Below are 13,386 nucleotides of genomic sequence, written 5' to 3'. Positions count from 1 at the left end.
ACTTGAGGTGAGGCCGCACCAGTGCAGAGTAGAGCGGGATAATCACTTCCCTCGACCGACTAGTGATAGCATATCTGACATTTGTATTCTGACAAGTTAGAGCTCAGAGAATGAAATTTTTCATCCTATTTCATGAAACTATTTCTCTAAGCAGAGACCAAAAAAAAATAGCATAACTTAAGGCGTTCTGGAGAAACTAAATTGTGCTACCTTGAATTAAAGTCAATAAAAATACTGTGCAAATAAGTAGACATGTACCTCACTTCAGCAAGGCACTTGAGTGTGTGCTTATCTTTAAGTACACGATTTAGTTTCATTGACTGCAATCACTGAAAGCCTACATGTTTTGCTGAAGTGGAGCTGTACTGTTAGCAGGGAGCATTTCCCAGCATGTTTGTAATGTTTAGTTAAGATGACCGAAGAAAAATCAAGTGTAATGGCTTTATTATTGTAATGAAGGTATCATTATGTCCTTATGGTAACACAGTTTTGATTTCATATAGAAAGTTATCTTTTCTCTTTGTCTCATCAAGCCTTGCTTTCAATTTTTCTCTTTTTAAAATTTCAGTGGGTAAAATTGCTAGCAGGAAACAGAATGCTTCTGAATAATGCATGGCATAGTACACATGATGGGGCAGAAAACTCTTCAGGTTCCTGGGGATCCATGCACATATTTAGTGGGGAACATCACTTTACGCCCACTGGTAGAATTGAGTTCTTAAAAAGAATTTAAACCCCAACAGCCCCTTCCCCAGCTCTGCCCCTGAGTATGAATTTAAGTCTAGTCTCAGCATGGTGAACTTGCAGATCAGTGGGTATTTAAGATGTAGATCTACAAATGGAAAAGCCCCAAGGAAATTTTGGGGAGGGACTTGTTAATTAAATGCCTAAGTGGTAAAACACTGAAGCTAAGAATCTCATGCTTGAATTCAATAGCAGCTTTAATGCTTTTTGCTTTTTGCCTTGCTACAGATGTGTGCATCCTAGGGCAGGCGTGATCCAGAGTGTGTCTTCCTGGAAGCATGGCTCAGGCTCACGGTACATTAACACTCAGCAAACGCAATCATGGACAGCTGTGACTCCCCAGCAGAATTGGTCTTCGCCCCCAGAAGTAGTAGACCTCACTTTGGATGAAGATACCAGACGCAAATATCTACTGTAATGCGGTGTCACTGTGTTTCTGTCCTCATCCCTCCTCCCTTTGTGGCACAGAAGTTCATTGTTATAGCTTCAGCTTCAGAAGCCCTATTCCAGGTGTTATGAAATTCAAACTCATGAAGTTTTTCATTTCCATAAGAATGCAGTATAATTTTAAGATCATTTAAAATGTTTTTTTTTTGCCTTCTCAAAGGATTCTTCCCAGAATGAAGACCCAATAGCTCCAAATTTAAAACACGTCTATAGTTGCTAACTTGTATGTGTTAATTTGAGGAAATGTGTACAAAGTTGTCCTCCCACCCTTTCCTGCCTCCAACTTCAGAACATTTTTCATTTATCAGTATATTGGGTTTGTTAGTAGAAGTTATTGTTTTCCTGTGTGAGCATCAGTGATTTTGAGAAATGCTGTGTCTGCACTGATTTCAGTGGAACTGTGGGTATTCAGCACTTCCAAAAACTGGGCCGAGAGTATTTATACCCAAGCTGATGTGGTTATGTTACCAGCAGGAGGAACTGTCTGTAATACAAAAGGCCCATAGCATATGCACTGAACAGCTTTTAATTAAAGGACTTTTATTTTCAATATAATTTATAGTTTACACTCTCACAGTGCTGAGTCTTCTGTCTACTTGACTATTATGTTTCACTGATCATTTCCCACAGCTTATTATAATTTAAAATAGTCATAGTAGAAACTTTCTAGCAGCTAATTATTACAAAAGCACAAGAAAATGAAAAGTAATAAAAAGGCCCAACATCCCTCTTTTTTTTTAAATGTATCTGAGCTTTTTACCTATTTCTGAATCTTGCCTGGAGTAGGGGAAGAAGAAAAACGAAACATATTTGCTCCTAGTCCTCATTTCTTCTATTGTTTATCTGCTTCGTTGACCATCTCAAAAAATAAAAAACAAACAAACAAACAAAAAAAAAACATGTAAAGCCCCAAACTAGCAAAGCACTTCAGCAGGTGTGTATTGTTAAGCTCTGACAGTTCGCTGAAACTCACGGGAGCATTCAAGTGCTTCAAACTCTGTCCTAAAGGTTGTTGCAAGATGAGGGCCTGAGGTTGTGATCTTTTCTTTAACTAGATCTGCACCATTTTCCTGGCTTTAGGTCATGTCTCTTATCCTAGTTTTGGAATTGCTTCTAGGGTATGATCCAGGAAATGTTTTCTACCAGAATATTTGTTCAGCTGAAATCAGTGGAACCGCTTGCTTCAGTGGGCTCTAGTTTCTGTAGCGTATATGGAAGTTCCTGGCCCTTATCTGTCATATTGAGCCTTTTGCAAGGCAAAAGCCAAAGATTAGACTTAAACAAGATGATATTCACTTTAAATGTCTGTTGTGCAATTAAAATATTCCTTTGTATTCAAATGTTTCAAATGGAAATGTTCTACAGCTCTCTCAGCAGACTTTTGCCATTTGATGCTGAACAGGGGGTAGTCAGGACACGGTTCTGTTTTGTTTTTGTGTTGGCTCATTTTTAAATATATTTGGCTTCCTTTTTTTTTTTTCTGTGAGCAGAAAACAACAACAACAACAAAACACCATCAAAAGTCAATTACCTGTGTTGTTACATAATGATGTAAAAAGAAAAAAAAAAGACAAAAAAAACAGCAGTGGTGGTATAGTCAATAACAAACATTTTTTTTTCTTTAATAAGCAGAAAGGTTATGACTGCACTTTAGAGAACAATTAGGTAAGGGATTGCTCTTCCAGTTTAAAGCTTTCTAAAACATTGAGCTGTGATAAGTGTATTGCATGACCAGACAATGTATGTGGTGCTTCTAGTGACAGGTTTCTTTCTCGGGGCGGGAGGGAGGAGTGGAGCCCACGCTCCTTACAGTAGGGAAAAAAAAGCCTGCACTGTCAGGACGCTCTAACAGCATTGGCTGTTGATCTTTTTCTCCTCATGTTTTCATCACGTAACTCGGCTGTCATTTTGGTGGGCTAGCACACATGCTTGTAAGGTAACTTTGGAACACTGATTTAGTGTGGCTGTTTTTTGCTGTTTCATCGAGTCTTTTAAAGATCAGTTTTGAAGCAAGCTGTAGGGACCCATTTGTAGTACTTCCATTAAAAATGCAAACTATCTATCTGTTTTTCAGTTTGTATATGATATGACTTTCATGTATATATAAAAGCAACTGTGTCCTAACCAAACTTCCTCCAATTGTGCACTGTGTTTGTTTAAACAACTCGTATTGTAGTCTGATGCAGGTTTTCTTTTTATTTTATTTAAAACACTACATTATTTTCTTTTATTTGTAACATATTTGAAAGGGTAGTGATCCAAAAACCACAATCACTGGATAGCTAGGAAGTGGTTTTTTTTTTTTTTTTTTTTTTTTTTTTACAAGAGAGCAAAAGGTGCCTGGATGGTTTTGCTCTTCTCAGCAGGAAAGTGAAATGTTAGCCATTGTATGGCTAAGAACCAATGCACTTAGGGCCTGATCCAGAACCCACTGGAGCTGATTGTGGGGCTTTCCGTCAGCTTCAGTGTACATTGGCTCAAGCCCTTCATGGTTTAGCAGTTCCTGAATTGCTGGAGTGTAAACTTGGAATCTTCTGTAGTAAAGGCAAATCATTGCTTAGAATTTAAATGTTTAAAATGTGCAACTCTAGTTAAAAAATTTTGATTCTTCTTGACACTCATTACTTAGTTCTCATTTTCCATCTAGTATTTAATGGTCTTTGGAGAAAAAAAAATAATAAAACAGAGCATTATATATATATATAAATATATATATTTTTGGTGCAAGATGAAACCTTCTGTTTTTTGAAACAAGTCTGTAGCATAAAGGTTAAACTATTTTAAGACAAAATAAAATAGAGTGTATTATTTAAACAATATTATCTTGTTTGGGATGTTTTTTGTTTGTTTGCCCAAGCAGCCTCCTTGTGGTATTTTCTCCCAGGGCGTCCCCTTGTCCCATCCTCCCTGCTGGTCCCTGCAGGTTGAGCAGAGCACTTGGCCACTAGGCCCCTGCTGCACTCGGGTTTTCCCCACAAAGCATCGCAGTGGGCAGACGGTGCTGGCAAGCTGAGATCTGCCATTTTAAATGGACTTGTAGACAAGCAGTGGAGCTGTGCCCAGGTCCTGCAGACCACAAGAGGTGGTGCCATGCTGAGCTGCATTTGGGAAACCCTAAACTATCTACTGCCTCCACTAATGGCAAGGATGGTAGGTATAATTGCACCATGCTAAACTGGGGGCCTCATCGTCTGCCAGTCCTCCCACAGTCCCCATGGAAGTAGGAATAGCAATAATAAAATCCATTACATTTCCAGCCAGATAAGGTAGTTTATTTCTGATGGGTTTTGTCACATGGGAAGGCTCTCAGTGGTGTGAGTGGGTTGTGAATTGGGTTTCTGTGTGTGTGTGCACGCCATGGCCCTGACTACCTCCACCAGCTGCCACCCCAGGCAGTTGGCTATGGGGCAAGTGGTAGAAACGTGTGGAAATTGTCGATTTTTTTTTTTTTTTTTTTTTTTTTTTCCATTCTCCAGATACAGTGTGCGGATACACGGGATAGGTCTGGGACCAGCGGGGTCCGGGTGTCACAGGGATGGGGACTCAAATATCGCGATGGGGACCCAATGCGCGTGCCCTCGCCCCCTCAGCCTCCACGAGGCCGCGCCCCCCCTCCCCCCATCAGTGGGTGTGTCGCGCGGGCTCGCGGCGCGCTGCCATTGGCGGCGGCCGCCTTTCTGTGTATGTGCGCGCGCGCACGTAGGGAGCGTGGTCCGGCTGCCGCCGCCGCCGCTGGAGAGGTGCCGGCGGGGAGCTGGAGCCCCTGGCACGACATGGTCCTGATGCACGTCGGCCTCCTGGTCTTGCCCGTCTTCGGCTCCGTGCGCAACAGAGGTACCGCCACTCCGCGACAGGCCGCGGGTTCGCGTCCCGGGGCTGCCCGAACGGGGGGGCGGGGGCGCGGCGCGGCGCACTGCCGCGCCCATTCCGCTCCCCCCCCGGCCCTTCCCCACTTCCCCGAGCCTAAGTCGGCCCTCCCCCCTTAACGTTTTTGGTTTTTTTTCCTCCGCCCCTCCCCTCCCGCCTGCGCTTCCGTAGATCCATCCCTCTTATTTTTATTTTTTAAATACTGATTTCCGTTTATTTTCGTTGTTCTGTTATTCAATTCACCCCTCGCGTAGCCTAGTGGCCACCCCAGCCATTTGTGCCCTCCCCCCCCCCCCCCCCATCTTGTGTGGCTGAGGACATGGCACTGTAAATCCCTGCCGGGGGATTTCTTTTGCTGGGTTCTGGGGGGGGGGGGGGGGCTGGAGGGGGGTCCCGCTACCGAAACCCCGAAAAGATTTTTAAAAAATAATAATAATTAAAAAAAAAAAAAAAAAAGCAATGGAGAGGGGGCATCTGCGATTTGGTGCAATTCGTAAAAGAAGGGGGGTGGGATTGCAATTGCCCCCCCCGCCCCCAAAAAATAAAGCCTGATTTCAGCCGCCCTCCCCCCCCACCCCCCCCCCCACCCCCCCCCCACCCCCACTAGCAAAATGGATTTCCATTAACCAGGGATAACATTATTTTCTGCTGTGCTGAATTACTTCCTGTTCTTATTTTGTGAGTAGTTTTCTGTACCGAATACCCTTTGGTTGTTTATCCCTACCTTTTTTTCTTGTACTAAAACTAAAGCATGGTCTGTATTTTTTTTACATTACCTAGTTTCTGATGTCTCTCAGGGTATGTTCAGCAGGGTATGTCTCTGTAGAGACATACCCTGCTGAAATGTAATGTGCTGTAGCCTATACATCTGCTTAGTGTACGCTGCTTTTGTTCTGTTGCCCTTCCATAGCATGGTGGGCCTTGCCTTTTGGTATTGTGTGCATGATGACATTGTTACATATGATTCCACTAATACTAATATACAATCTCTCAATAAAGAAACTAGTTTTCCTGTATTAACCTAGTGTGATTTTTCTATTGCTGTTTTCCCATTTATTGTCGAATCCTGCTGTTTAGATTTTTTTCCTTGCTTTCCCCCCCCATCGTGACATCTGAGTGAGTGGATTTCTCCCTAGCGCACATGGGGGCTTTTTTAACATAAATATTTTTTTTTTTTTTTTTTTTTCCCCATCCCATATCAACCCTCAGTCTGTGGATACATTGCTCCCGCAACGCATGCTCTGTGTTGCCAGTGTGCCAATGCAGAATTCTGCTTGACAACGGAATAGCTGGAAAAAAAAATAATAAATCCAAGCCCTTGCTATTAATCAGAAAAGATAGATAATTAATGAAGGGTCTGTCACTGATTTTATCCTAGTTACGTTGCACCTTCCTTACCAGACTAGTACCAAACTGAAGGACAGCCTCTGGATGGATGGGGGGAGTTCTCTCTCCTTTCCCTCTGATTAACAAGAGGGAAATGGCCCTGGGAAATAAAAATCCCCCCTGCCCATAGCCCTATATCTGAGCACAGATGCACGCTTGCCATCTGCTAGGTGAGAAGTTGCCATGCCTCGGTTCCAGGACTGTAAATATCCCCACCAGAGCCCTATGAGACTGGGGCCCTAAAACTGTCCCGGCTGCTAGTGTCCTAGCTGCCTCTTTCTGCTCTGGGCCTGCCATCTACTGAGCACCCACTTCGGTCATGGAGTCGGCCCATGGGCTTGTGAGGAGTTACCGGGAGCCTTAAAATCTGGAAGCACAGAGAGCTGAGCAAAACGAGCTTAGGGTTAGCGAGTGGTTCTGCTGCTTGCCTCTCCCCCTTGCTGCCCCAGGCCCCCAGAAGGGTCCTGCAAAACCTTCAAATTTTGGTTACAGGGCAGTGCACGGGTGCCAGGGCCAGCAGGAGAGGGTCTGGGGCACAGGGGGACCAAGCGGTGTTCCAAGGAGGTAGGGAGCTGCAGGGCTAGGCGCTTGTCCTTAACAAGGGGAAAGCGGATTTTGGCAGTTTGGTGGCTCCAACTGCTAAAATTCCCAGATGAGCCCCTTGCCGCTGTCCCTGCAGAGCTGCACTAGCAAGCCAAACAAGAGCAAGCGGTCTGAGGCACCCGCCTGGCCTCCCCAAGCACCCCTCCAGGAGACGCATCATTCTGTAAGGCTGTGCCTTTCCACCTTCTTTCTAGTTTTACCCTCAGTTTTTGTTTTCTGTTCTGAGTTACAATCTCCTCCTCCTTATTTCCTTTTCCGTGTAGCTTGATGCCTCTTGGGCCATCCTGTCCCCACGTATGAGCAGCAGCAGGCTCCCTGCTCCCCTGGATGCAGTGTATGCTGTGCCCCTTTGTTCTTGCTCTATCCTCGCCCTGGGCCAGTGCTGAGGTCCATGCGTGACATGTCCCCGTGCACACCCTGAGGAAGGAGGCTGTGCTTCTCACTTGCATGAAGGGAGACGTGCATGCCTGTTGGGGCTGATCATTTTCTGATGTGACTTTTTTTTTTCTTTATTTTTTATTTGTTTGTTCTGATTACTCAACCCCCACCCCACATGAAATGATGAGAATTTTGGTTATGGTGTAAACAACAACAAAAAAAAGATTCCCCCACCCCGAAACCCAGACATAGATAAACCCGGTCCCTCACTGAACCCATGAGCAGCTGCAGCCCCTGAGGTTTTACCCTGCAAAGTGGTGCTGGTACAGAGCAAAATGGGGGTGGTCAGTATGCTCTGAGGGTACCTTGGTAATCTGATAATAAAAAGCTGCTGGGTTAACGGCAACCTGTACTAAGCAATATCATCTGCATCATATTTTGACCTGTCTTGTTAGAAGCACATTCTTAGGAGAGGAAACATTCCCACCCTCCACCTCCCAGCATTATTAGTCAGTAACCAGCAGGTTTTCGTGGCTCGTAATCCATCAAATACATCTGCACTTTAATGACTTAATTCCTTTGACACCCTGAGTCTCGAAAAGCCATCTGTACAGAGAAAATAATCTTTTTTTATTTTAGCATCTGCAGGCTGAGGAAACCCCAGACAAATCCTGTGCTGGTGCTGCTGTGGGTGTGGAGGCACACGCAGTGTTTCTACAATGTGTGCTTGTCCCTCCAACACCAACCTGAATCCGTGGGCTGCTCTAAATAACCTCTTTCTGTAACAGGGAGAAGGATAATCCCGAACACGGACAAAACTAGCTCTGAGACTGGTTTATATAAGGGTTGTGTAAAGGTCTTAAACATATCTGCAGGAATTTAATAACCATGCTGCCAAATGGAAGCTGGACCCATCTGGGTCTTGCACAGGGCTTGGGCTGTGGTCACCATTTCCATCATTTTTTAAGGAAAAGGTAAAGGGATGGCAGTCACATTTTGCTGTCCCTCATTTGAGGAATAATCATCAAACTCTGATGAGCGTCGATATGGACTTACCTTGCTGCATGTGGATCCGGCCCATGCAGGTGTGTTATTTAAGAAGCGGTGAGTTTGTGCCCAAGTGCCAAAGCAAATGTGGCTGGGAAGAGCTGCTGGGATGGGAAGAGGGGTCCCAAAATCCCTCCCGGGGGCCCCTCAGCCCCAGTGCTTGGCCACCAAAACCTGGCCCCAGGGTGTGTGTTTTGGGGGAGAGCGGGACCCTGAAACACCCACCTGTGGGCTCGATCGCTGCCGAGCCATGGGTCTGGCACTGAGCCCTCTTCCACGAGCCGCCTGGAAGGAGCTCCATGGAGTAAGTGTGAGCTTGATTATTTTTGTAGGGGAGGGAAATGGCTGGAAGTGCAGAGGTGGGGGAATGTTGCAGGTCTCCTATGCCTAGATCAGACACAGCATCTTTAATCCCCAAGAGCAGAGCTGGCTTTGCAACCGGGAGAGTCGTGACAGCACTGCCAAGCGTCTGGACTCTCTTGGGAATATCATGGGATTTGGGTGGTTTTACAAAACCTGCAGCTCCCAGAGTCAAGAGATTACACCAGGCTTTGCTTTCCTGTTAAATGGGGGTCTCTGAAGTAAAGCTTCCAGGCGCTGCTTCCTGCAAGCTCCCTGCTCAAAGCCCAGGAGTTTGGGCCACGCAGAGGTTTGTGATGGAGAAGGGCAAAGCGTGGTTTTTAAGCATGACAGCTGAAGTGGGCTTGGGGCAGGGACAAACACACGGTGGGGAAAATGTTCATTTTCTCCTGTTCTTGGTTCAGTTTGGGTCGGTCTGCATTGGGGCTGGGCACGGGGGTCACGGTTCCCTTGGCTACCCACACAGGACTCCATGGGAGGCCCTAATTTAGTCCTTTCTTGGTCTTATCTTACTACTAAACCTTCTTAGGGTGAAACTCAGGTCTCTGGGGAATTGCTCAGCTCTCCCTCTGAAACAACAGAGCCCCACATCGTGTCTGGGGAGCGGGCGCTGGTGCTGGAGCGCTCATGCTGAGCTCACTGCAGCCAGCACTCAGTGAAATCAAACTGCTTTCTGCTCTGAGTCCCCTCTGCTTAACCCTTTCTGCTCCTCCTGTCCTTAGTTTTGCAGTCTCCAGGACCTTTTCTCACCCATTTTCCTGCCTGCTGGTCCTTTGCATTTCATAGCCCCAGCAGCGGCTGGGTTGTGCTGGTGGGCACGTACTGTGGATCTCTCCTGGTAAGTGTTCTTAATCGCCATTGTTTTCTCTTCCTGCCTTTAAATGTTCCTGCAGGAAAGTTGCATGCTCGTGGCCTGTAGCTCCTTAATGCAAATTATCACTTTGTTTTGGGTAGATAAGCTGAGCAGGGTCCGCAGCAAAACTGGAAGCAGTGAAGATGTGGTTATGGGGAGAGGCAATTAGGGGCACGTTGGTACCCTTCGATGTGAGGATGTGCCTGTGGGGAGGTGTTCGTAAGAGGATTTAAGTAGCTTGGAGAAGAACCTGGATGTCTCCATGAATAACTGAGGGAAGACAACTTTGCACGTGCCAACGTCACAGCTGCAGGAGCAAAGGGGTGCCCCCAAAATGAGGGCTACTACAGTGGGTTGGAGCTGCAGCATGCACAAAATCCTGGTGCTTTCTGGAGGAGGTCTCCCCTTGAAGGAGAAGCTGGACGTGAAGTGTGGTTCAACCCCAGGCCCTGCCACCATGTCCCTGTCTTCCTCCCTGCTTGGAGGTGACACCTGAGGTGTGGGTGCAGGGGGAGGTCTGGGTACCTCTGTGCAGAAGACCTCTCAAAAGAGATGAAATCCTTCATTTTAGTGAGACAAGAGCATCTTCCCTGACAAAGGACCATCAGCCCTGCAATGGTTGGCATCAGTAGACCTCTGTCTGGAAGGGGCTGCTTGCATCTTCACACAGACGTACCACTGAGGTGATGAGCCTGGCCAGCTGCTTTGGTTTCAGATGGATTTTGGCAAACATTTCTCTCTCTGTGACCTAACTGAAACCAGGGGTTTTCTTCTCTGCTTTGAAGAAACTGCTCTGAACAGTTTAGAAGTGCAAAAGGCGCCAAGCAGGGACTCTGTGGTCTAGCAAAAGCCTCCTTTGAATTTTATTGCTTCTGGGGATGCCTCACCTTGGGGTGATGTTTTGGGGGACTATTTGCTTTGATGGTGCTGCTGCCCATTGCTCATTTTCCTTGGAGGGCTCCAGTGGAGCTGTTATTGTGCATCTCTTCCATTAATGGTGCAAGGAGCAGGCATTTCCCTAAAAGTGGAGAAAAGGCAATGTGTGACTTCATGGACATGGCATTTCTTTGAAGGGCCCTTGAGGAGGACTCTTGGAGTTGAACAAGGCTGATGGTGACTCTGGTGTCCAGGCACCCAAGACTGGCTTTGAGTTAGGAGCTGCTCCAAAAAACTTCTCTCATCTCCAGGCTTGGTTAGAAAATGCTGCTTTTAGGGGGGAAGGTTTTGACAGGTGCTTTTTATAAAATACCTGTGCAAAAGTGCTGCTGCTCTTTCACCATGTCAAACGGGGCACTGGTGCCTTGCCTCTCCTTCACCTTCTGGCTTTGGCATGCTGGCATTGTTGGTCACAGATTTTTGGTCTCCACGATGGGAGCAGGGAGGCAGTGAGGGCCCCTTCCCAAATCCCTGCAATTCAAATGGGAAATGTAGGGATGGAAATGCTTTGCAGAAACCTAAACCACCAGCAACGTCCCTTGGTGGGAGGTAGCATCCAGGCCAGCACAAGAGCCAAAGAGCCTCAAATTGGTGGTGAGTCCCTCCTTCAAACAACAGCCAGGCAGAGGGATGGCAATGGGGAGGAGGGAAGTGGCAGGGCACCCAACAACTAAGCCCACCTGGAGCTGCCACCACTGCAGAGGACCTTGGGGAGTCCTCTCTGAAGGCAGCCCACCGGAGGTAAGTTAAATGAGCAGGTGGGTGTGCAGAGGTGGTACCCTGCCCCCAGAGCCAAAATGATCCTCTCTGGCTGGTGAATAGACCCAGCTCCTGGTTGCTTTTCTTTTTTTTTTTTTTTCAGTGTAAAGCCCAAGTCTGTTTCTAGCAATGCCATGACGCACACACTCCCGCATCACGCCAGGGAGCTGGAGCTTTGAGAAGGCCAACAAATATAATGAGACTTTGTGATTTAAATAAAAAAAAAAAAGGAGGGGGGATAAAAGCCCAGAACACAACAGCAACATGGAAACGCAATTTTTTTTTTTGCCAAGGTTCAGGCACCAAAAGGCTAATGAAAAAGTGCTTTGTTCATATTCACACCTGCCACTGGGGTCTGCTCCTCACGTCTCCCTGGGGTTTGGGTTGGCTGTGGCACAGCCCTTAAGGCACGGGAGTTGCTTTTCCTGTGTAAACACACACAGGAGGCCTTCCCAGCATAGAAGGGGACTTTCACCTCTGGTGTCCTGCTCTCACCAGGGCTCAGAGATCCTGGAAATCTTGCAGCTGTGGGATAGGAATTGTCTGAGCCCTGGTGTGGCTTGGAGAACCGTGGGTCTCCACCACATCCAAGCTGGGCAGGGGATGGGGTGGTCACTGCTGTGTTTCCATAAAATGAAGTGAAATGGATACTTGTCCAACAAGCATAGCTGCTCTGAAGGACTGGGCAGCTTGGTTAAGTTGGACACAGCTCTTCACTGAGAAAATGAAACTCTGCCTGAGCTGCATCCATAGTACAAGGGCATCTGTGCCTTTACAACTGTGTGCAGGTTAATGCTAGTGGGGGCTATGCTGCCGTGCAGCTCTCCAAATCACAGAGCAGAAACTCATATACACTGTCAAAGCAGGAGAGTAAATGACCTGAACCCAGGGGCCCTGGGAGGAAGTTTTCCATCTGTACAGCTTGTGTTGTTACTGTAAAAACTAGAACAAGCCCACTGTGAAATGTCAGAAGTTGAGCTTTCTTCACGAGGGTACTCAGGGCTTGGGGACAGCCCGTGGTCTCCTCTCTGGGCTGTATGTTTGCAGATCTGCCAAATTATGAGTGACTTCTGAGCCTGCCGGCACCTCCTTGTTGGGCTTGGTTTGATTTGCTTGGTCAAAATGCTTCTTCTTCCAAATGGAGAGATGGGTTTATATACTTTGTAGTTTATCTTTTTCAAAGAACACGAGATAAATTTTAGAAATGCAGCTCAGCAATGTCCTAGAAACAGCAGGCTTTAATTAACGTAAACTTAAAAGTTCAGGTCCCAACTTTAATTCCTTTTTGTTTGTTACTGGGAGCTCTGTGGAGTCAACAGGGCTTGTGGCTTGAACAGCTGGTATTTTTCTCCAGAGCTGGGCTAGATCTGAAATATACCTTTATAATTGCTGCTTTTCTCTCTTCTACTTGATATCTGCCAAAACCACCAACCACCAGACATTACATGGCTTAGTATCACTCATGCCCTATTATTTCAATTCAGGCAGAAGTCTTCTCTGGGATTCAGCAGTTAGCACTGAAAAACAAAACAAAACAAACAAACAAAAAAACACAAGACGTATCTATTCCTGCCTTGCCTGGTACACAAGGTTCTGGTACGCTGCAAACTGATGGTATAAATGGAAAATACACACCTGGTACTATTTTTATTCTAGGCTTTAAGTGAAATCTGCACTCCTCGTGATGCAGAAGTGCTGTGCACCGCCTTCCTCCGTGCATGGGTGTGCATTCACAAGCACACCCCTTGCAGCTGAGGAAGAGGATACTCTTCCATGCTGTTGGTGCTTTTGGGGCTGTAATGAGGAGGCACACACCCAGCTGCCCCATCGTGCTGCTGTGGGCACTTTATGCTTTTGCTAGAGCATCTTCCAGCAGCTGACAAGAGTTGCTGAGTACTTAAGTTGGGAAGGGACTTCTGGAGGTCTCCAGCCTCCTGCTTGGGGCAGGGTGTCTCAGGGTCTTACCCAGCCAAGGCTGGAATATGTGCAAGGATGTTGCTGACAGC

At 46.6% G+C, this 13,386-nt stretch overlaps 1 protein-coding gene and 1 pseudogene across 2 annotated transcripts in view; both read left to right on the top strand.

Moving 5' to 3' along the window:
• Nucleotides 1-3,362, top strand: part of LOC311220909 (protein ARK2N-like) — a 115,328-nt gene extending 111,966 nt beyond the window's left edge. The window contains exon 5 of the mRNA XM_084304551.1: nucleotides 973-3,362. Coding sequence (XP_084160677.1) covers nucleotides 973-1,162 — 190 coding nt within the window. The 3' untranslated portion in view covers nucleotides 1,163-3,362. The remainder of the gene's footprint in view (nucleotides 1-972) is intronic.
• A 1,602-nt stretch (nucleotides 3,363-4,964) lies between these two features.
• LOC311220835 overlaps nucleotides 4,965-13,386 on the top strand; it is a 138,936-nt pseudogene continuing 130,514 nt past the window's right edge. Inside the window, exons 1-3 of the transcript in view lie at nucleotides 4,965-5,025; nucleotides 6,894-7,008; nucleotides 7,124-7,210. The product of the transcript in view is annotated as an uncharacterized misc_RNA (transcript). The remainder of the gene's footprint in view (nucleotides 5,026-6,893; nucleotides 7,009-7,123; nucleotides 7,211-13,386) is intronic.

This window comes from Netta rufina (assembly GCF_964035555.1).
Source record: "Netta rufina genome assembly, chromosome: W".
NCBI lineage: Eukaryota > Metazoa > Chordata > Aves > Anseriformes > Anatidae > Netta > Netta rufina.
The sequence above is the reverse complement of the archived record's forward strand: the minus strand, read 5'-3'. Positions and strand labels throughout refer to the sequence as shown.